At 34.6% G+C, this 22,822-nt stretch overlaps 1 protein-coding gene across 1 annotated transcript in view; it reads left to right on the top strand.

The window, feature by feature from the left end:
- Positions 1–22,822, top strand: part of olf186-M (Ki-ras-induced actin-interacting protein-IP3R-interacting domain olf186-M) — a 238,910-nt gene that overhangs the window by 118,409 nt on the left and 97,679 nt on the right. The window contains exons 6-7 of the mRNA XM_090402727.1: positions 10,276–10,487; positions 13,314–14,297. Of these exons, the coding sequence (XP_090258853.1) occupies positions 10,276–10,487; positions 13,314–14,297 (1,196 nt within the window). The remainder of the gene's footprint in view (positions 1–10,275; positions 10,488–13,313; positions 14,298–22,822) is intronic.

Here is a 22,822-nt window from a genome sequence, read left to right as displayed (position 1 = left end):
TATATATATATATATATATATATATATATATATAATGAATGTTATGGGAGTTTCACATATGGAATTCGGTTGAAGAGAGTTAGCATTTCAACTCAATTGTCAGCTATGCTTTTATCTTTCGGTTGCGCGATCTTTTGTTAATACCACACCAATCATATGCACGTTTTAATAACCTGCCTTTGGCATCTGTTTCGCGTTAGGCTTAATTACCGTAAAGGGAGAAAAGTCACAAAAGAGAAAAATGTTCCTGGTCTGGGGATTCCCTTATTCAGGTAATATTCACTAATTTCATGTTATCAGTCTGTGGTGTGCCAGTATCGGTAAGTGGTGATATTATTTGATCTATTCTACGTTAAAAAATTTAACCCTGAGATGGATAAGTGGCTGATAAAAAAAAATAAAAAAAAAAAATCCCGCGAACAATCAGAAGAAGCAGAAACAGATTCAAAAAAAAAAAAAAAAAAGGACAGTATTTCATATTTTACCAGAACAGCCTGCATCGTCTTCAGAACCAAACGGTAAGAGGCAAAAAATGTAATACATGCATTTGATTTTTGCAATATTCACTGTGTATGTTTTGTATTGAATATAAATACAATAAATATTATAATAATATATCTCTCTATTACGATTTTTTTTCGAGGGGGACCGTGAAATATTTTAATTTTTGCAAAGGGGGCCCTGACATCCAGAAGTTTGGGAAGCACTGTTCTAAGAGAACAATAAGAATTTAGACTCCCTATGGTAATGTGTTTCATACACTACTCGAAAGCTTTTGATTGTGATCAGCATGTGAAACTATGGGAAGTAATGAAAATAATGAGTTTTCCTCAATACACAGTCAGTCAGGTTGATTGTGTATTGAAGAAAAAGTGAGCAAGAAGTCACAGTAAGAACAGGTGTTGGATTAGCTGATTGGCTTCAGGTTGGAAAGGGAGTCAGGCAAGGATGCATACTTTCTCCTCATCTGTTTAGTATTTATACTGAGGACATCATGCATGTAGCAGTGGATGAGCTTAAGACAGGAATTAGGATAAGTGGTAGATTGATCAATAATCTAAGATATGCTAATGATACAGTACTCCTTTATAATGACAAGAAAGAACTAGAACAAATTTTGACAAAATTAATGAGATCAGTAAGAACAGGGGACCTCATCTCAATCCTAGCAAGACAAAGATTATGGTTCTCAAAGGAAATACAGATAGGGATGCTCCTGAGAAACAAATGTACCTTAATAGAGAAAGAATTGAGGAAGTTTGAGTACCTGGAATCCATTATCAATGTGAAGAATTGCTGTTCAAAAGAAGATTAGAAATGACTAAAACAATAGTCAGAGACTTGTCTAAAATCTGGAAAGATGGATCTATCTCCATGGGAACAAAGTTGATGATTTTGAATGCATTTGTTTTTTTATTATTATTATTACCCCAAGACCTCATGTAGTCAAAGACTCATCTGGGTTTTCCCAACAGCAATTTATGGATGTGAGACTTGGAACCTAAAGAAGTCTGAGAGGAAAAGGATAGTTGCCTTTGAGACGTGATGATACATAGAAGGCTGTTGAGGATATCATATACTGAAAGGCAGACAAAGAAATAGTGCTAGAAAGGATTCACAGAACTTTAAGGCTCCTTAAGGATATTGATGGAAGAAAGTTGAAATACTTTGGACAGATTAAAAAGATGGAAGGAGAACTTCCAAAACACTAATAGAAGATAAAGTTCCTGGAAAAAAGAAAAAGGTAGACCATGAATGAGATGGATGGATGGATGGTGTCTGGAGTGGCGCATCTTCTGAAGATCAGTCACTCCATTTCAGAAAAGCATACAACAGAACCACCTGGTGATGACTGGTATGGTACATCACCAAGCATCTGTGACATATGGCATCTGATGATGTTCAATGTGAATAGATGGATGGAAGAGAACCGTATTACATATCATTTAACAGTAGAAATACAATTACTTCCTCAATGAAGTCATTAAATTATTAAGAAAAAACACACACACACACTAACTTAGTCCATTCAAAAGAGCATATAAAATTATATCCCTGTATATGTGAATTGCTGAAAATCCACAAAAATAATAATATATTGCTGCAGCCTGTAATTACATTAACAATATGTAGGATACATCATCATGTGCTAAAAACTCATTAATTTCATTCAAGAAACAAACATTCCACCAACGAGAAACTAAGCTAACCACTTAGTTAACTAGACTAGCTAAAAATTAAAGATGCCAAGAAATTATATTCTTGATTTAATAATTTATCCAAGTATAAGCAAACAAAGTTTTCACGTGAAGTGTCTTCATGACTGGGATACTTGTATATAGAGGCTAAGTTACTGAGGTTTTCTAAACTGTAAAGCAAGCATGATGTGATCAAAGGCACACAATGCTGAGAGAGAAATATGTAAGCTATCAATAATATCCTAACTGCACCTCCTAGGTGCAGTCAAGAGCAGCCAGTTTTATTGTTGTTTCTGGCAGAGAATAACAGTCTTCACATCTTTGGAGGTATTTTTCAGCCAAATTGTAATTAGACATGTTCTGTCAGACATTAATTCTAGAATTCTCTTTCATCCTTTTTTTTTTTCCCTGAAAGTCCTTCTGCTGAATTAACATCTTTTTATGTTAGTGGTTTTTCTTCATCTTACTGTATGAAGGATATCAAATACATAGCCTGCATTTTCTGTAGTGATTATAATGTAGTGATTGTAATGATCATAAAGATTTAGTTTTGGTATTTTTCTCTTCTTGCTGCTGAAAATTTGCTACACTGCTTACAACAATAGGAAGTTTCCACTGATAGTATACTCACACTTTGCAGTGATGTGCTATAGATCCTGCAACCTTTTGTTTGTGAGTCAGATATATAAATACAGGGTCTACTATCATGTAATCCTGGTGTTTAGGCTTATAAGTTGATTCTCCAGCATCGCGTTGTTTAAGGAAATTAACAACGTAGACTACATAACAACTAAAAATATTTAATTGATAAATTTGCTTATCCACCATTACTGCACATTTAGGAGAATGACATAGTGACCAACGCAACCAAATATACAGTTGGATGCTGCTATAGGCCAGGGAGTACGGGGGGAGATATTGAATTCATGCATCAGCAACTTAGTGCAATGAGTGAAGGCTTGGTGATTATTATGGGGGATTTTAATTACGGTGATATCAATTGGAAGGAGGAAATATCACGTAGCAAAAAGGAAATGGAATTCATACATCTTCTACGAGATAATTACTTGAAACGGCACGTAACTGAAGGGACACATGGTGTGAGAGTGTTGGACCTGGTTATTGGTTCAGAGGTTATATGCATAAGTAAGGTGTCCTCGTTACCTCCAGTTGGTGAAAGCGATCATGTGGTATTGACTTGGGAGGTTGCAAAATCTGTGGATTTTTCTATTAAGAAGGGTATGTACGGAACTACAGGTTAGGCAATTATAACAAGCTTCGGAGTGAGCTTGCAGCCATCCCATGGCAGAACATATTGCAAGGGAAAGATGTTAGCAGTGCTTGGGATAAAATCAGCGGGTATCTGAGGAAAGCAATATCAGATTGTGTCCCCATGGTTAGGAGGTCAAACAAGGCAGGCATTAGATGGATGAGCAGTAGTATCAAGCTTGAACTGCAAAAAAAGAAAATGTTATGGAGAATTTACAAGGAGAAAGGCGATCAGGACACCCATGAGCAGTACAAGGCTCAAGCTAGGAAGGTTACCAGCATAGTAAGAAAAGCTAAATCAGATTATGAGAAGACCTTAGCCAAAGAGATCAAGGGTAATCCCAAAGAGTTCTTCCGCTATGTGGCAAGTAAGAGGAAGAATGACTTCGGAAGGATAACCTTAGTGGGTGCTGATGGTATTGAAGTGACAAAATCAGATGTAATAGTCGAGTTACTGAGTGATCACTTTTCAAAAGTCTATCACCCAAGTGAGGATATCTCTATACCTACAGCAATACCTAATGTGAGAATTGAAGCTAAAGAATCAGAGGTATTAAATATATTGCAAAACTTAAATGCAAACACTGCGGTAGGCTTAGATGGAATATCAGCTCGGGTGTTGCGTGAATGTGCAAATGAATTGTCAACCCCTCTCACCTGGATATTTAACTTAAGTTTGAACTCTGGTATGGTCCCTAGGGAGTGGAAGTTAGGCAAAGTGGTTCCTTTGCATAAGGGTGGCTCTAAAACTGCGGTATTGAATTACAGACCAATCACCATCTCAGGAGTAGTGGTAAAAGTATTGGAAAAGTTGGTTAAAGACAAAATTCAAGAATGGGTGGATCAGGATATGATACTCTATAGAGGCCAACATGGTTTTGTTAAGGGTAGATCCTGCCTTAGCAATCTATTAACTATTCATAATAGAATAACATCTGAGTTGGACAAAGGAACTGGCTACACAGTGGTACTTCTGGATTTTGCTAAGGCTTTTGACAGGATACCCCATAGAACACTGTTACGCAAATTGGAGCAGATGGGAATGGATATTAAATTGGTGATATGGATAGGAGAATGGCTCAGGGAGAGATACCATAAGGTGGTGTATGGAGGAGCCGAGTCCAGAATGAGGCAGGTGACCAGTGGTGTGCCTCAGGGCTCTGTGCTTGGGCCAATGTTGTTTAATTTGTATATAAATGATATAGGAAATGGCTTAAAGGGAGATATTCAGTTGTTTGCTGATGATGCAAAGTTGTGTAGTGCAATAAAAAATCAAGCTGATGTTGAAAGTTTGCAGGAGGATTTAAATAAGCTGGTAAAATGGGCAAAAGAAAATGGATGTCAGTTCAATGTGGAAAAGTGTAAAGTCATGCATTTTGGGATTAAAAGATTACCAGCTGTGTACTACATCGATGGAAAGGTACTCCAAGAGATTGATGAGGCTAGGGACTTAGGGGTATTGGTAGATAGGGAGATGAAGTTTAGAGGACACATTGCTAAGGTGTCCAAGATTGCACATAGGATTACTTGGTTGTTGAGGAACACACTGACATCCAGAGATAAAGAGGTTATTATTCCCCTTTATAAAGCATTCATATTTCCACATTTGGATTACTGTGCTCAGGTCTGGTCACCTGGATTCCTTGGAGATGAGGAGGCTGTGGAGAGGGTTCAGAGAAGAGTGACCAAGTTGGTGAGTGATATAAAAAATGCTCCCTACATTGATAGATTGAGAGCTTGTGGATTGCAGAGATTGGTTGATAGGCGGAGAAGAGGGGATATGATAGAAACATTCAAATTACTAAAAGGTTTTTATAGGATTGATGCAGGGGAAATGTTTCAGCTGTGTGAAAGTGATGGAAGAACAAGAGGTCATCTCTGGAAATTAAAGAAGAGTGTGGTTAACAAAGGTGTCAGAACAAGGTTTTTTGCCTGGAGGGTGGTGAATGAGTGGAATTCATTGCCTGACTTAGTTGTGAGCTCTTCGTCTGTAAATGAATTCAAGAAGAGATATGACAGATATTGTTTTGCTAGATTGGGTCTCCCGCGATGAGTCTACTGACTCCATGGAGATACCCGTAATAATAATAATAAAATAATAATAATTCTTTTAGAAGATGAAATCTCCCCATTATCAGAACCAGGAGAGAGCAAATGGGGAAATTAGTTTGCTCTTTCTGGGGATTATAATGGGGGATTTCATCTTCTAAAAGAATGGCAGTGAATGCCATTCTCCTTAAAGATAATAGTTGATAAGCAAATTTAGCAATTAAATATTTTTAGTTATTATGCAGTCTGTGTTGTTAATTAACTTAAACAACATGATGCTGGAGAATCAATCTCTTTAAAACAATTTTAAAAAACCCTTACCTCACCTACAGTATTAATGTATAGTGGGTATAAACTTAGTGATAAATTGGGACCAAAAAATGTCACAGTAAGTTAATGTTATGACTGCCAAACAGTGAAGACCATTTTTATTTTTTTCTCCAGTAAAATAAAATTATCTGAATTGTTTATGTTGCTGCTATAAAGATGTACAGATGGTGTTTTGATAAATAAATAAAAATAGTGCTGCCCTTGATCTTTGTCAAGAAAATATATATACAAAAAATTATCTATAAATTACACTTTAATTTTTTTAATTTAACAAACATTAAATAAAATATTTTTGGAAATTTCCTTGAAACAAAAAATAATGAAATGCTTATAAACAAAGCTATCTAGTGCATTTTATTTACGAATATGAAAATTATAACAAACTTAAACAAAAAAGAAATGTTAAATTTGCATACAAAGCAGCCATATCTTCAGTGATATGAAGTTTCATATTCAAATCCATAAACATTTTAGATTCACTAGTTTTGCTTTTGTTTGAAACACTCACCAGCATCACTTTCCTCTTTTTTTGTGTAAATGTGATAACGAGGTAAATAATTCACCTCAGAAAGTTATATTGAATCACTTAAAATTCATTTTTCATAATAAAAGTTGTTCAGATGTTCCAAAGTCCCAAAATGGGAAAAGCACACATGCTATATGTACTCTTTCTGAATGCAACCTATTTCCACCCTGTATGATTAATCTTGTGTCTTGCATAAGATTAGCTGAAAAGTTGATGAATATGTTCTTTCTCTCTGACTAACTGGAAACAAAAATTCATCATCATCATCAAATTCCTGCCATGTACCCTCAAGGGGTGTACAGGATATGATAGTACTACATGAAAAAACTTACATCATTACTAACTTCCTATCTACAATTTTCCTCCAAATCAGTCTGTTACTTGTCAAGGCTTCAACATTATCAGATCTTATATTTCTATCGTCTAAGGCACTTTGTACCATATCAATCCACCTATATCTTGGTCTTCCTCTGGGTCGTATTCCTGCCAACCTGGCAGAGAACACTTATTTTGCTAATCTTTCTTCGCCCATTCTGTTTAAGTGACCATACCACCTGAGATTAGCTCTGCTAACGCATTCTTGGATGTTGACAATGTCAAGTTCTTTCCTAATATCCTCGTTTTTAATATGATATTGCCATTGATGTCATCTGTTCACGCCTATAATCTTTCTCAGGACTCTCATATCTGCGGTCTCTAGTCTTTGGTCAAGTGTTTTACTTCTGACACAGCTCTCAGATCCATAAGTTAAAACTGGTTTGAACACTGTCTTGTATACAGCTAATTTAGTGTTCTGACTAATTTCTCTCTTATTCCATATGAATCTATTCAATTGACTTCCTACCATACCAGCTTTGCTGATTCTGTTGTCTATTTCTATATTTAATTTACCATCTTCACTAAAAATCATGCCTAAGTAGCTGAAATGTTGGACTTGTTCCACAGGTTCTCCATTCACAACACAGTTGACATTTTCAATGATTCTGCCTATTTTTATTGTCTTTGTCATTTTATTGCTGACCTTCATACCATATCTATTACAACAGCTATTCAATTTAGTCAGAGAATCTTGCAGACTTGTAGCAGATTTATTTAGAAGTATAACATCATCCGCATAAAGCAAAGAGCTGACATTAACATCTCCAATTTTGATATCATGTTTAATACCACTTTCCTTCATAATGTGATCCATATAGATAATGAATAACAGAGGGGATAATGTACATCCTTGTCTCACACCAGATTTAACATTAAACCATCTTCCTGTACTTCCTTCAATTCTAACTGCTGACTTACAACTCAAATAAAGACTAAGTATTGCTTGATATAATGCTCCATTGACACCATATAACTGTAGCGTATTGAATAGCTTCTCTCTTGGCACCTTGTCATATGCCTTTTCCAAATCGACAAAACTTAAATACAGATCTTTGTTATATTCTCATGATTTCTCGACTATTTGTCGTAAAGTGAAAATCTGATCCTGACAGCCTCTATTTGGCCTGAATCCAGCTTGTTCTTCACCAAGCTTTTCTTCCACAATTCTTTTCAACCGTTTCTCAAGTATACTTGCATAGATCTTGCCAGGAACACTCAGTAGGGAAATACCTCTATAATTCTCACATTCAGTTTTATTTCCCTTTTTATATATGGGTACCATGAGAGCTCTACTCCAATCCTCGGGAATTCGTCCGTCTGTCCAGGTTTTCTGAACTATGCAGTGCAGCCACTGTAAGACTCTTATACCACCATACTTCAGCATTTCTGGTCGAATATCATCTACTCCTACTACCTTTCCACATTTCAAGCCTTTGATGGCTTTTTCTACTTCAAGTATGGATATGTATTCCTGACTGCATGCCTGGTCAGTGTTTTTTACCACTGTGCTGTCATCACTGCTTGTTTCATTTAGCTGTTTTTCAAAGTAATTACTCTATACTTCAAGGATATCTTTTTCTCTGGTTTTCATGTCACCTTTATCATCTCTAACTCCTTTTACAGCACTCTTTCCTCCATTCCTAAGCTTCTTCAAAAACCTCCAGAATATTTTGCCACCTGCTTGATATTTATTTTCTATATTCTTGCCAAAGTCCTCCTATGACTTTTGTTTAGCTAGTTTTACATAGTGTTTAGCATTTTTGCATTTGTCTCTGTATTCTCTAAGAGAACAAGCTGACTTATTTGACAGGAACTTTTGATATGCTTTCTTCTTTTCCTTCACTGCCTCTTTAAATTCCTGTGTCCACCAGGTAGTTCTGATTTTTTTATCCTTGCAGAGAACCTTACCATATGCCTCTCTAGCAGAATCAATCAATGTTTCTTTCAGAGTTTGCCACTGAATCTCCAAGGTTTGATTCCTGTTCTCAAACTCTTTCATTTTTTCTTCAATAATGTTTGTGTATTTTAGTCTACAATTCACATCTGAGAGCTGCTCAACTTTTATTCACTTTAAAACTTTCTTACGTGTTATTCTTTTCAATATGAAATTCAATTTTATCCTGCTCAAGATTAAATAGTGATCACTTCCAATTTCAAATCCTCTGTACACTCTAGTGTCCTGCACTAGGGAGAAAACATCACTATCAACAATAACATAATCAATGAGATTTTTCTTATTCCTTGCCTCTTCTCTCCATGTGAATTTGTGCACATTTTTATGTTGGAACATGGTGTTAGTAATAACCAGTCCATGTCCTGAGCAGAAATCCAACAGATATTTGCCATTATTATTAGCTTTGCTCTTTTCTCAAAATTTTCCCAAAATATTTTTGTATGTCTCACAATCATTTCCTACTGTGCTATTTAGATCCCTAACAAGGACCAACTTTTCCTTTTTCATTGTGTCAGTTGCTTTTTCTAAAGCCACAAAAAATTCCTCCACTTCTACCTTAGTAGAGCCTTCTGTGGGACCATAGGCACAAATAAGTCTCATTGTCCAGTTCCCCATTCTGATATTTGCCCAAAACACTCTACTTGACACTGCCTGCCATTCAAGAAGATGAGTCTTGTATTTTGTGTTGAATAAATACAAAAATACATCTCATACACAAATATGGAGAAAAGTATCCCAAAATTTGTTCGGATTGAAAACAGGATGAATGCACATTCTGTTTAATATTTATTTTATGATGTGACATTCTGTTTAATATTTATTTTATGATGTGATTTATGAATAAGTCTCATTGTCCAGTTCCCCATTCTGATATTTGCCCAAATCACTCTACTTGACACTGCCTGCCATTCAAGAAGATGAGTCTTGTATTTTGTGTTGAATAAAAACAAAAATACATCTCATACTCAAATATGCAGAAAAGTATCCCAAAATTTGTTCGGATTGAAAACAACATGAATGCACATTCTGTTTAATATTTATTTTATGATGTGATGTTATTGATATCTCTTCTGAATCTGGTCTCACTGATGAAACTTCAGTAATGGTTGAAACCAGTCTGGGTAGTGACCCTTTCCATAATGCATAGTATTGTACACACCCAAAAAGATGTTTGCTTGGTATTATGGGATACTAAGGCAACTGATATGAAACCATCAATTTTCTCATAATTTCTTAACAATTCTGGTAGAGAGGCTTATATGTTGGATATTTATAACTATTATTTTTCAGGACATAATATATACTAAATATTAATTATAACAACTAATTAATACTTTCCTGTATTTTGGATTACATTGCCATCATTGGGGATCCCAAAATGATATGTACACGCATGTACTAACACTGAGCAGATTTTATACATTGTGGAATTTATACTTGAAATATTTAAATATTGGTTAAATAATTAGCAATTATCTGATAATTTTAACTCTTATAAGTATTCTTAAAATGAATTTTTTTAAATATATATTTATTAACTTTTCAATAATGTTATTTTTTGCTTCAATCAGGTAATTTAACTAGAGTAGAAAGTCCACACTCAGACAGCAGTGGTTTTGCAGAAGATGCTCCTACAGAAACCATTACTCATAGTGAGATTACGAAAATTCCAGAGGCAAATGTGGAAAAATCCCATAATAAAAGTTTACCTCCATCTCTCGATGTAGAAATGACAGAATATGCGATCGTTCCAGGAATAGAACAGTCATCTCCCTCTTCTTCTGTAGGTTAAAATTCTCTCTCTCTCTGCGTGTGTGCGTGCGCGCGCACGTGTGTGATTCACTAAAATAAAAGTACTTGAAATAAATAAATCAAACTTTAGTGGTTTTAAATGTGATGTAACTTCAGATTTTATAATTAGAATTTCAATTTCACATCTTCCAAGTACTCCAGATACATTCCTTGGAATATTACATACAGTAAGCCCTCTGTTATCCAACTATACAGGGAAAGCAATTTTCTAGTCAGGTAATTGAAAGGTTGGTTAACTGAAATTAGTTACACAGTACCCTTCCAGAAATCACTTGCCACACTAAATCATTCAAGAGTCAATTGATTAAAGGTTTGGGCATTTGAAGTTTCGATAATTAATAAATCATTTTATGCATATTAATCCTGTACATGAGTGTTTCTATAATGCAGTAAAGAGGATGTGCCATTTTGGTTGGAAACACATGAGTTCACATCCCATATAAAACATGAGGAATCTTTGGGCTGCTCAACTGAAAATAACTTAGCCAGTCTCATATTTAGACAGAAAGATTTTTTTATCACACGAATGTGTGGATGACTAGAGAGAAGACAAAAAAGTGACCATGTGGCAATGATAGGTGAATGCTGGAACTGGACAGAGACAAAGGCCGTCAACAGAGAAAGATGGAGACAAATGGGAGAAAACTTATAACCAAAAAGGGCTACGGAAGATGTTATCCATCCCTCCTAACACATACATGAAACATTCAGTTGTAATATGAAACAGGAGAATACATGCATACTGACAACTTCATAGTCTTAGATGCCTCAACTACAATGCAGACTAATCCAACATAGAAGTTGTAGACTCGCTAACACATGAGTATTGTATGTGGAAAAATATCACACACACACAGATTATTGCTAGTAGTCTCGGAACAAGATAATATAGGCAGAAAATCTCAAATGTAGGAATGATTGAAAACTGAGCTTTTGGTCATAAATTTTTTGGATAATACAATAATTCATATTACAACTGAATGCTTCACGTGTGTGTTAGGAGGAATGGATAACATCTTCCTTAGCCCTTTTTGGTTATAAGTTTCCCCATTTGTTTCCATCTTTGTCTGTTGAAGGCCTTTGTCTCTGTCCAGTTCCAGCATTCGTCTATCATTGCCACATGGTTACCCTTCTGTCTTCTCTCTAGTCATCCAGACATTCATCTTCCTTAATATAGCTGCCACAGGATCCATCAATTACTTTCATCCATGCAATATATTCTGTCTGCTTGCATTTTAATTTTAAAATCTATTCTTCTGTATCCAACATTTTTCCCCCTCTTATATTTTCATTCTAAGTAAAGAATAAAGTAATTACACTCAAGAACATCAGACTACAAGATAAAGTAATATCTTGTAGTCTGATGTTCAACATGCCTCTCTCCATTTTTTTTCTCTTTCAATTATCTGTATTGTTATTGACCTTGTCTCTCATCCATACATCATAATCAGGCAACACATTAATTGAAAAGTTTGGCTTTTTTTACATAGGGATTTTTTTTTCCAGTTTGTCAAAAGCAATCCAATCTAGCTGAATTCTTTTTATTTCTTCATATTATGTAATTTTCCTAATGTAAAACTTACAAGAAGTTTTACATTAAAAACATTGAAGTGCAAAAACAATGAAATTGATTCAATGTTTGTGCACTTACTGCCTCATTCGGTAAAGCATTTCATTCATCAACCACTCTCAGTGCAGAAAAAGTCATGCCTCACTCTCTTATGCACCACACTCTTATACAGTTTCCACAAATGCCCGCTTGTCTCTATTCCTTATTCTCCTTCAACCCTTTGAAAAATATCCTGGATATCTATCTGATAAGATCCTCTTAACCATTTATGTCTCAGTCATATCACCTTCTTCCTCTGCTATGTACCAGACTGCAAATTACATTCACTCACCCTATCTTTATAGTCCATATTCCATAAACCTGATCCTGCTTTTGTAATCCAGATTACAAATCTTCAGAGCTTACTTCTGCTCAAAAATACAGGTGACCAAATCAGTGCATAGTAGTCTGGATGTGGTCTAATCAAAGTCTGTACACTGGAATAACCACATCTTTATCTCTACTTGTGAATGTTCTTCTTCATATAGTGACATTTCTTTGTGCTGTTTTTATCACTTTTGCAATATATCCTTTGAATTTCAATTCTGTATCTACCAATATTGCAAGATCTCTCACCTCCTGTAATACAATGCCTCCAATATGATATACAGAGAGACTGCTGCTGGAAGGTAGAGAAGTGAATGCAGAGAATGAATCTGATCAAGTGGAAAGCAATGTGGAAGAACAGGAGAGTAAGATAGGTGAGATTGAAGAGTTGGTTATGAATGAAGAAGTGAATGGCATGAGTATAGAGAATGAAAGAACAGGTGTGCAAGACAGACAGAAAGGTGTGCAAGACAAAAAAGAAATGGCTCAAGTTAAGCATAGAGAAGTCACATGAAATAAGTGATATCAGTGGAATTAGCTGTAGATCTAGGAATAAACTGCTGTGTTTGTATACAAATGCTAGAAGTGTAAGAAACAAGACAAATTAAATGGTTGCATTAATTGAGTCTGTTTTAAAATATATTTCAATAGAAAAACCACAGTAAATGCAGATATCACAATAAGTGTTTATTGTTGTTTATGTAATTATTCACTGGACTGTTTTTTTTTTTTTTTTGTATTGCATATGTATTGAACTTTTTTATTTTGTTTACTTTAGCTACATTATAAATTTTAGTCAGATTGTATATCTCTAGAAATGTATTGCATCACTATATATATTGTTTTTAATTTTCTTTTTAGGAAACCTGCTTTGAACAATGTATAGACTGTGATAAAGTATATGTGACAGATAAGGTAGCTGTCAGTGATATGAGAAATGCTTCATTAGAGATGATAAAAGATGAAATGAATCCTGGTATCGATAAGAGTACAGAACAACTTCAACCAAAAACAGAATATCACTATTTCTGCACTGAGAAAGAAACTAAAGAATCTTCAGCTGATTTTTCTTTATCAAAAATTCCAGTTTTGTGTAGGCATCATTCCTTAGTAGAACCATTAAAGACATCAGAATTCTCCACATCTCACACTGAAACATTCTCAACATTTCTTTCTTCACAGAATGACTGGGCATCTTCTAAAGTCCAACAAAAAGTTTCTCCATTAAGTGATTCACAAGAAAGGAACATTGCGTGTCGTCTTACACCTCAACACCTAAAGAGAGGCTTCTCTGAAGGATTAAATTGTGTGAGAAATTTAACATCTGGAGGCCTCAGACTTGGCACTGCTCGGAGTTTAAACAGATTAAGGAATGAACACTTTGACACATATGTATCCACTCATCGAAAATGTTTAACTCATTCACAGTCAGTTCAAGACATTCCACCTGTTAAAAAACTAGATTGGTTTCGTAGTGCATTTAGCTCATCATCTTCACTTATTGAAGACAAAAAATTAACAGATAATATCAACTGGATTAGAGATTCTAAAATTCATTATAGATCTCAAAGAAGTATAGGATGTCAGGTAAATCTTACTGATTCTGAAAGTGATTCTGGTGAAAAAACATTATGCAGTGCTTTAATAGAGAGGAGAAATTCAAGAAGTAGTAGAAGAAGAAAATATACTGATTTTTCTGTCTATAAAAGTAGTCGGCAAAGTTCTAGTCCATCCTTTAGCTCAGGACGTACCACAGAAGAAGAAGGTGATTCTAGTGATAGTACAAGGGTACAAAAAAATCACTCACATACTGCAGATGAACAGTTAATGGAAAGGCTTTCATCTGTAAGTATTACTTGTTATTCATAGATTAATATGTATATTATTGTTACTTCTACTGGTGAACTGTTACCCAGACGGTTACTCTACCAGTTACTAAGGATGGTTACAAAACTATCTGCTTGTATTTAGTATGAAGAGATTTGCAGTGTCAAATTTTGAAGTTTTATCATAAAGTTGGGAGAGACATCAAGATAAAACTGTAATCTGCATCATATCTCCTAATAAGATGAAACTCTACCGTTGATAATAGTAACATCACGCTGGTATAGTTTGGTCAAGGACATCATTAGTTTTTATGGCAAAATGTAAACATTTATACTGAGCATTTTAAATGTGTACCAGACAGAGAGCATATACATGTATACATAAGGATAACATGAACTTATGACTTGTTTAAGTTAAGGGATATTACATCCCATATTGTTTCTTAGCCAAATAAGAAACTCAAAGAGTTTCATGCCGAATATAGTAGAAATTATATAAAGTTTGGTGATTCCAAGCGTAAGCAAATACCTGGATACCGCAGCAACTGACCCTTAAGGTAGTGCAAGCTGAGGTAACTCATGTCAAAGGTGGAGCAAGCTCCGATCACTATTCTTGATATTTACCCATAATGTGAACTTAGCTCCTAGGAGCTGTATTACTGTTCTACATTATGAGAGAAGGTCACTACCCAGACCGGTTTCAACCTTTATTGAGGTCTCATCATTGAGTAGGTATCCTAGTTAATATCAAGTTTGTAGCGAACAGAACTTACAACCCTTCTATGAGTATAGAAGGGTTGTAAGTTCCCTTCTATGAGTATATTCGGCATGAAATTCTTTGAGTTTCTTATTCAGCTAAGAAACGATATGGGATGTAATATCCCTTTACTTAAACAAGTCATATGTCGCCGAATTGAAGCCTTTGGCTCTTCATATATCTAATAATTTATTAGGACACCTCTCGGCAATACTCATAGAAGGGTTGTAAGTTCTGTTCGCTAAAAACTTGATATTAACTAGGACTACCTACTCACTGATGAGACCTCGATAAAGGTTGAAACCGGTCTGGTTAGTGACCTTCTCTCATAATGTAGAACAGTAATACAGCTCCTAGGAGCTAAGTTCACATTATGGGTAAATATCAAGAATAGTGATCGGAGCTTGTTCCACCTTTGACATGAGTTGCCTTAGCTTGCACTACCTTAAGGGTCAGTTGCTGCATCCAGGTATTTGCTTACACTTGGAATCACCGAACTTTATATAGTTTCTACTATTTATATAGTTTCTACTATATTTGGCATGAAACTCTTTGAGTTTCTTATTCGGCTAAGAAATGATATGGGATGTAATATCCCTTAACTTAAACAAGTCATATGTCGCCGAATTGAAGCCTTTGGCTCTTCATATATCTAATGAACTTATGATATTTTAAGGATACTTGTGACATTAATATTGTATAATATAAGCACGTACACACAAGAGAGATATTTAATTAGCCAAATATTTTGGTCTGAAATTGCAGACCATCATCAGTGGCAATACAAGAGCAGTTTTAAAAAATACAAGGTGGAATACTAAAAATAGATCATTTAATACTTAGTGTTATATCACTAAGATATTAAAGATAATTCTCTTTAATACTTAGTGTTATATCACTAAGTATTAAAGAGAAATATTTTTAAACAGAGACATGATTGAAATAAAGATTAATTAATAATTTCAATAATTTTAAATAATGTAAAATTAATATGAATTAATGAGTTATCCTGATTAGACTTTCCCAGATTTTTGATACAGATATACAGTCATTCCAATTCAAGTTAGGACGATGGAGTAAGGCCTCTACGCTTTCTTTGAATAAACGTTCAAATTTATAGCGGGATCTATGTAAGAGGCGAGTTTTTGACCAAAGGATGTTGTGGTTAGTTTCTATCCCATGCCGAGCCAATCCAGATTTTTCGGGTTTGTTGTGATGAATGGAGGATTCGATGTTTTTGGATCCTTTTTTCTAGAGAACGTCCAGTTTGTCCAAAATAGAAGAGATCACAGTTGCAGGGAATTTGATAAACTCCAGGAAGAGACATAGTTGAGCGTTTGTCTTTAGAAGAAGGAAAATGAGAAGATAATTTGTTAATAGGTGAATAAGTAGCTGTTAACTCATATTTCTTCAGAATTCTTGAAATAGGTTCTGAAATCCCGGAGATGTATGGAATTGGAACTCGACATATTGAATCTTTGTTTAGTGGTGGATTATAAGAATCGAGAAGATGTTGTGTAATCTTTTCGGAAAAGCCATCGAGTTTCATGTGCTGTTGGATAGTAGAAAGTTCTTTCTGTAGAAAATTAGAAGTAGAAGAATTAGTTTTGGCTCTTCTGATTAGACAATTTATGTTCCTGTTTTTTGACAAGGATGATGGGCAGATTCTTTCAGAATATAATGACCTGTGAACGTTAGTTTCCTGTAAACTGTACTTGTAAGAGTATTTAAAGGTGACCTGATGAGGAGAACATCTAAAAATGATAACTGGTTGTTTTTTTCCATTTTCATAGTAAACTTTATACGATGATATAAGGAATTGATACTGTTTAAAAAAGAAGGTAAGGAGTCTTTGTTGTGAGGCTATACATTAAAGATGTCATCTATATATCTTACCCAAAAGGATGGTTGAGGGAATATAGATGAGAAGAGGACATTTTCTAGATGTTCTAAATAAAAGTTGGCTAAAGCAGGAGAGAGAGGACTTCCCATGGCTGCTCCTTCTACTTGGCTGTATAATTTGTTTTGACATAAGAAATATCCAGAGTGTATTACGAAATTGAATAGTTTTATAATGTCTTCTGGAAAGATGTCAGCCAGTAATTTTAAAGTCTCCTTGAGAGGTACATTTGTATATAAAGATTCTATACCAAAGCTCACCATAAGATCTGTAGGTTGCAATGAGATATTTTTCAATTTTTCTAAGAAATCTGAGGAGTTTTTAAGAAAAGAACTAGAGTTGCCTATGTGAGATTTCAATAATTTAGCTAGATATTTGGCTACGGTAAGTAGGAGAATCAATACAATCTACTATTGGACTAAGAGGAAAGTCAATCTTATGTATTTTAGGAAGACCATAAAATCTAGGAGGTCTTGCAAAATGAGTTTTAAGTCTTTCAATTGTGTCTCTATCTAAACTGATGAATTCATCTGGGAGAGAATTTAATTTCTTTAGTTGTCTGTTGGTTGGATCATAATCAAGTTCTTGATATGTGGAGCAATCTCGAAGTAAAAGAGAAAGTTTTCTTCTGTAATTTGCAGAGTCCATAACTACTGTTGCTTTCCCCTTTTCAGCTTAGGTGATAATGAGGTGATTGTTTTTTCTCAAGGACTGTAAAGATTTCATTTCAGAAAGAGATATGTTGGAAGTAGGAAGTTTGGTCTTAAGTAGAGAAGAAGCGACTTCTAGGCGAAGAGCATTAGCTTTATCACTAGTTAGATGACTGAGGTTTCATTCAATGTTAACTAGGAAATCTAGATATGGTATCTTATTAGGAACAATAGAAAAATCATGTCCTTTTGAAAGGATGAGGTTTTCGCTGTTAGTTAGAGGACGTCCAGATATTTTGATGATCCAATTATCTGGAGCTTTGAATTGTTCAGAAGAAAGAGCTTCATATTTGTGGTTTAGATGTTGATGACTTAGTTTATTATATTCCGTCAATAAAGAATTACATAAATATGAAAAATACCCTTTGGTTGAAAATACATCCAACAAAGCATTGTAACATATACAGTATATTGCCTTGAAAATATAACTGATTTCATAAATTTCTGAACAGTCCATCCTAACGCAGTAAACCAACATAGCAATATAATTATGCCAACATTAAAATTCCTCAGTTCTAAACTGTAAATTAAGAACTCTGAAACATAATTTTACACCTCCCATCTTAACTGGTTAGATCTACCGATAGTAATCACTATACAATAAAGAGAATAAAAATGTGATCTAACTAGGCTGACCATATGTACCATTTTGAACAGGACAGTACCATTTTTTTTTTCATATTTCCCAGCCATCCTGTTGTTTTAATAAAAATGTAAATTTTGTGTTTTTAATAAAAACTATAAATATACTTTAATAGTGGTCATTCATAAATTATTATTTACAACTTATAATCATATATTAATATCATGGATACCAATAATTTATATAACCATGGAGTCGCATTGTTCGATACTCATCATCATCAAATTCCTGATATATACCCTCAAGGGTTGTAGAGGATATGATAGTCCTACATGAAAAATTACATCATTACTAACATCCTATCTACAATTTTCTTAAAAATCAGTTTACCTGTCTTAAATTGTGAATGAAGATAATTATAATTAATAATACTTCATTCATAATTAACAAGACCTACCATATCATAAGCAGGATTTATTTAAATTTATTTTGTTAGTCTCTTGCTTATAAAATGTTATCCATGAATTCCTTTTTAGTTTTGTTAGGTATTTTATTTATGTAATTTTTAAATATATTATAGACATGAAAAGCCCCTATATTAAAGTGTCATTTATTTTATTTGCTTTATTCTTTTAATAATAATATTAGAAACTGTAATGTATGTAATTTTAATATATCCAGAAGATTCTCTGTGATATCATTTGATTGGTTGTTGTGAGAAAACATGGAAAGAAGCCTGAATGGCAAAGAAATGGAGCTAGCTGAGGAATTAGATAAGTACCAGATTGACATAATAGGGGTAACTGAAACAAAAAAGACAAAAACTAGTGAGATCTTTCTGAGCAATAAATACAAAATGTTATATTCCGGCAATGACAGTCAAGGAAAAGAAGGAGTAGCCATAGTATTCAACACAAAATACGAGGCTAATCTTCTTGAATGGCAGTCAGTCTCAAGTAGAGTAATGTGGGCAAATATGAGAATGGGGAACTGGACAATGAGACTTATTTGTGCCTATGGTCCCACAGAAGGCTCTACTAAGGTAGAAGTGGAGGAATTTTTTGAGGCTTTAGAAAAGGCAACTGACACAATGAAAAAGGAAAAGTTGGTCCTTGTTGGGGATCTAAATAGCACAGTAGGAAATGATTGTGAGACATACAAAAATATTTTGGGAAAATTTTGAGAAAAGAGCAAAGCTAATAATAATGGCAAATATCTGTTGGATTTCTGCTCAGGACATGGACTGGTTATTACTAACACCATGTTCCAACATAAAAATGTGCACAAATTCACATGGAGAGAAGAGGCAAGGAATAAGAAAAGTCTCATTGATTATGTTATTGTTGATAGTGATGTTTTCTCCCTAGTGCAGGACGCTAGAGGGTACAGAGGATTTGAAATTGGAAGCGATCACTATTTAGTCTTGAGCAGGATAAAATTGAATTTCATATTGAAAAGAATAACATCTAAGAAAGTTTTAAAGCGAATAAAAGTTGTGCAGTTCTCAGATGTGAACCGTAGACTAAAATACACAAAGATTATTGAAGAAAAAATGAAAGAGTTTGAGAACAGGAACCAAACCTTGGAGATTCAGTGAGCAAGCCTTGAAGAAAACCTTCATTGATTCAGCCAGAGAGGCATGTGGTGAGGTTGTCTGCAAGGATAGAAAAATCAGAACTCCATGGTGGACACAGGAAGTTAAAGAGACAGTGAAGGAAAAGAAGAAAGCATATCAAAGTTCCTGGCAAATAACTCAGCTTGTGCTCTTAGAGAATATAGAGACAAATGTAAGAAAGCTAAAGAGTGTGTAAGACTAGCTAAACAAAAGTCATAGGAGGACTTTGGCAAGAACATAGAAAATAAATATCAAGAAGGTGGCAAATTATTCTGGAGGTTGTTGAAGAAGCTTAGAAATGGAGGAAAGAGTGCTGTAAAAGGGGTTAGAGATGATAAAGGTGACATGAAAACAGTAGAAAAAGATATCCTTGAAGTATGGAGTAAATACTTCGAAAAATTGCTAAATGAAACAAGCAATGATAGCACAGTGGTAAAAAAACACTCAACAGGCATGCAGTCAGGAATACATATCCATACTTGAAGTAGAAAAAGCCATCAAAGGCTTGAAATGGGGAAAGGCAGCAGGAGTAGATGATGTTCGACCAGAAATGCTGAAGTACAGTGGTATAAAAGTCTTATAGTGGCTGCACTGCATAGTTCAGAAGGCGTTGACAGAGGGACGAATTCCCGATGATTGGAGTAGAGCTCTCATAGTACCCATATATAAAAAGGGAAATAAAACTCAATGTGAGAATTATAGAGGTATTTCCCTACTGAGTGTTCCTGGCAAGATCTATGCAAGTATACTTGAGAAACGGTTGAGAAGAATTGTGGAAGTGAAGCTTGGTGAAGAACAAGCTGGATTCAGGCCAAATAGAGGCTGTCAGGATCAGATCTTCACTTTATGATAAATAGGTGAGAAAGCATGGGAATATAACAAAGATCCGTATTTAAATTTTGTCGATCTGGAAAAAAGCATACGACATGGTGGCAAGAGAGAAGCTATTCAAAACACTATAGTTATATGGTGTCAATGGGGCATTAGCAGTTAGAATTGAAGGAAATGCAGGAAGGTGGTTTAATGTTAAATCTGGTGTGAAACAAGGATGTACATTATCCCCTCTGTTATTCATTATCTATATGGATCACGTTATGAAGGAAAGTGGTATTAAACATGATATCAAAATTGAAGATGTTAATGTCAGCTCTTTGCTTTATGCAGATGATGTTATACTTCTAAATAAATCTGCTACAAGTTTGCAAAATTCCCTGACTAAATTGAATAACTGTTGTAATAGACATGGTATGAAGGTCAGCAATAAAAAGACAATGACTATGAAAATAGCTAGAATCGTTGAAAATATCAACTGTGTTGTGAACGGAGAACCTGTGGAACAAGTAAAACATTTCAGCTACTTAGGCACGATTTTTAGTAAAGATGGTAAATTAAATATGGAAATAGATAACAGAATCAACAAAGCTGGTATGGTAGAAGTCAGTTGAATAAATTCATATGGAATAAAAGAGAAATTAGTCAGAACACTAAATTAGCTGTATACAAGACAGTGTTCAAACCATTTTTAATTTATGGATCTGAGAGCTGGGTCAGAAGTAAAACACTTGACCCAAGACTAGTGACCACAGATATGAGAGTTCTGAGAAAGATTAGAGGCGTGAACAGATGGCACCAATTGGCAATATCATATTAAAAATGTGGATATTAGGAAAGAATTTGACATTGTCAGCATCCAGGAATGCGTTAGCAGAGCTAATCTCAGATGGTATGGTAACTTAAACCAAATGGGCAAGGAAAGATTAGCAAAACATGTTTTCTCTGACAGGTTGGCAGGAAAACAACCCAGAGGAAGACCAAGATATAGGTGGATTGATACAGTACTAAGTGCCTTAGACGATAGAAATATAAGGTCTGATAATGTTGGAGTCTTGACAAGTAACAGACTGATTTGGAGGAAAATTGTAGATAGGAAGTTAGTAATGATGTAAATTTTTCATGTAGTACTATCATATCCTGTACACCCCTTGAGAGTACATGTCAGGAATTCGATGATGATTTAACTAGCGGAACTATTTCCGAAAACTTAGTGGTAAAGTTAACTGAATCACGGTGAGTTTGTTGTGAAACAAATCAGGCAAAGAAATATAATTTGGATAGTTTTAAACTTAAGTTGTCAGAATTAAAATATTAAATGATAATCCAATATTACATCTAGCACAGAAATGGAAGACAGTGAATTCTTCATAACCCCCAACAGGTATTTCCTCAATTTTCAGGAGAGGAATCAGATGATGTATTGACATTTTTTACCTTTATTGAAAAATTCAGAGAGACAGCAAAGTGGACTGACTTTCAGTTATTGATATTGCTCAGAAACAAATTGATTGGTAAAGCAAAAACATTTTTATACTCATCTTCAATACTTAGAGAAACATTTGAATACTCAAAATTTAAGGAAATTTTATTTTCTCAATTTTCTAAACTGAGAAATGTTGGACCAAATCTGTGGAAACTACAACGGATCACACAGAAAGATAAGGAGAGTGTTGTTGTTAGAAAGAGTTAACAAGCCAATCACTTGTTAACTCTTTCTAACAGTCTGAATGTATCCAATGCAGATAAACCTCATTTGGATTGGGCAGTATATCAACAGTTTCAACAAGGTGTTAAGCCAGAACTGAGGGAAACAGCCTATAAAAAGATCACCACACTAGAGAAGTGCCTTATTGCTGTCAAAGAAAAAGAACAGATAATAGGAGACCTTGTCCCTCATCCAATGTAGGCCATGTAAACATCATAGAAAAGACTGATTGTTCCCTAGGCATAAATGAAACCTCAAAGGAGAATAAAAAGAAAGAGGAAGAGAAGAAAATTAATAGAGAATTCCATAAATTGTAACCACATATCTTTAGAGTAATGAACAATCCAACAAGAAGTTAATGAAAGAAGTACAAACCTTAGTTCACCAGGAAGTAGAGAAGTTGCAACGACCAATAATGAATAGTTTTGATGAAGTGATGA

Source organism: Typopeltis vanoorti, chromosome 2 (genome assembly GCF_054136105.1).
Source record: "Typopeltis vanoorti isolate ZY-2024b chromosome 2, IOZ_Tvanoo_1.0, whole genome shotgun sequence".
Lineage (NCBI taxonomy): Eukaryota > Metazoa > Arthropoda > Arachnida > Uropygi > Thelyphonidae > Typopeltis > Typopeltis vanoorti.
Note: the sequence above shows the minus strand (reverse complement) of the source record. Positions and strands in the feature narration are given on the sequence as shown.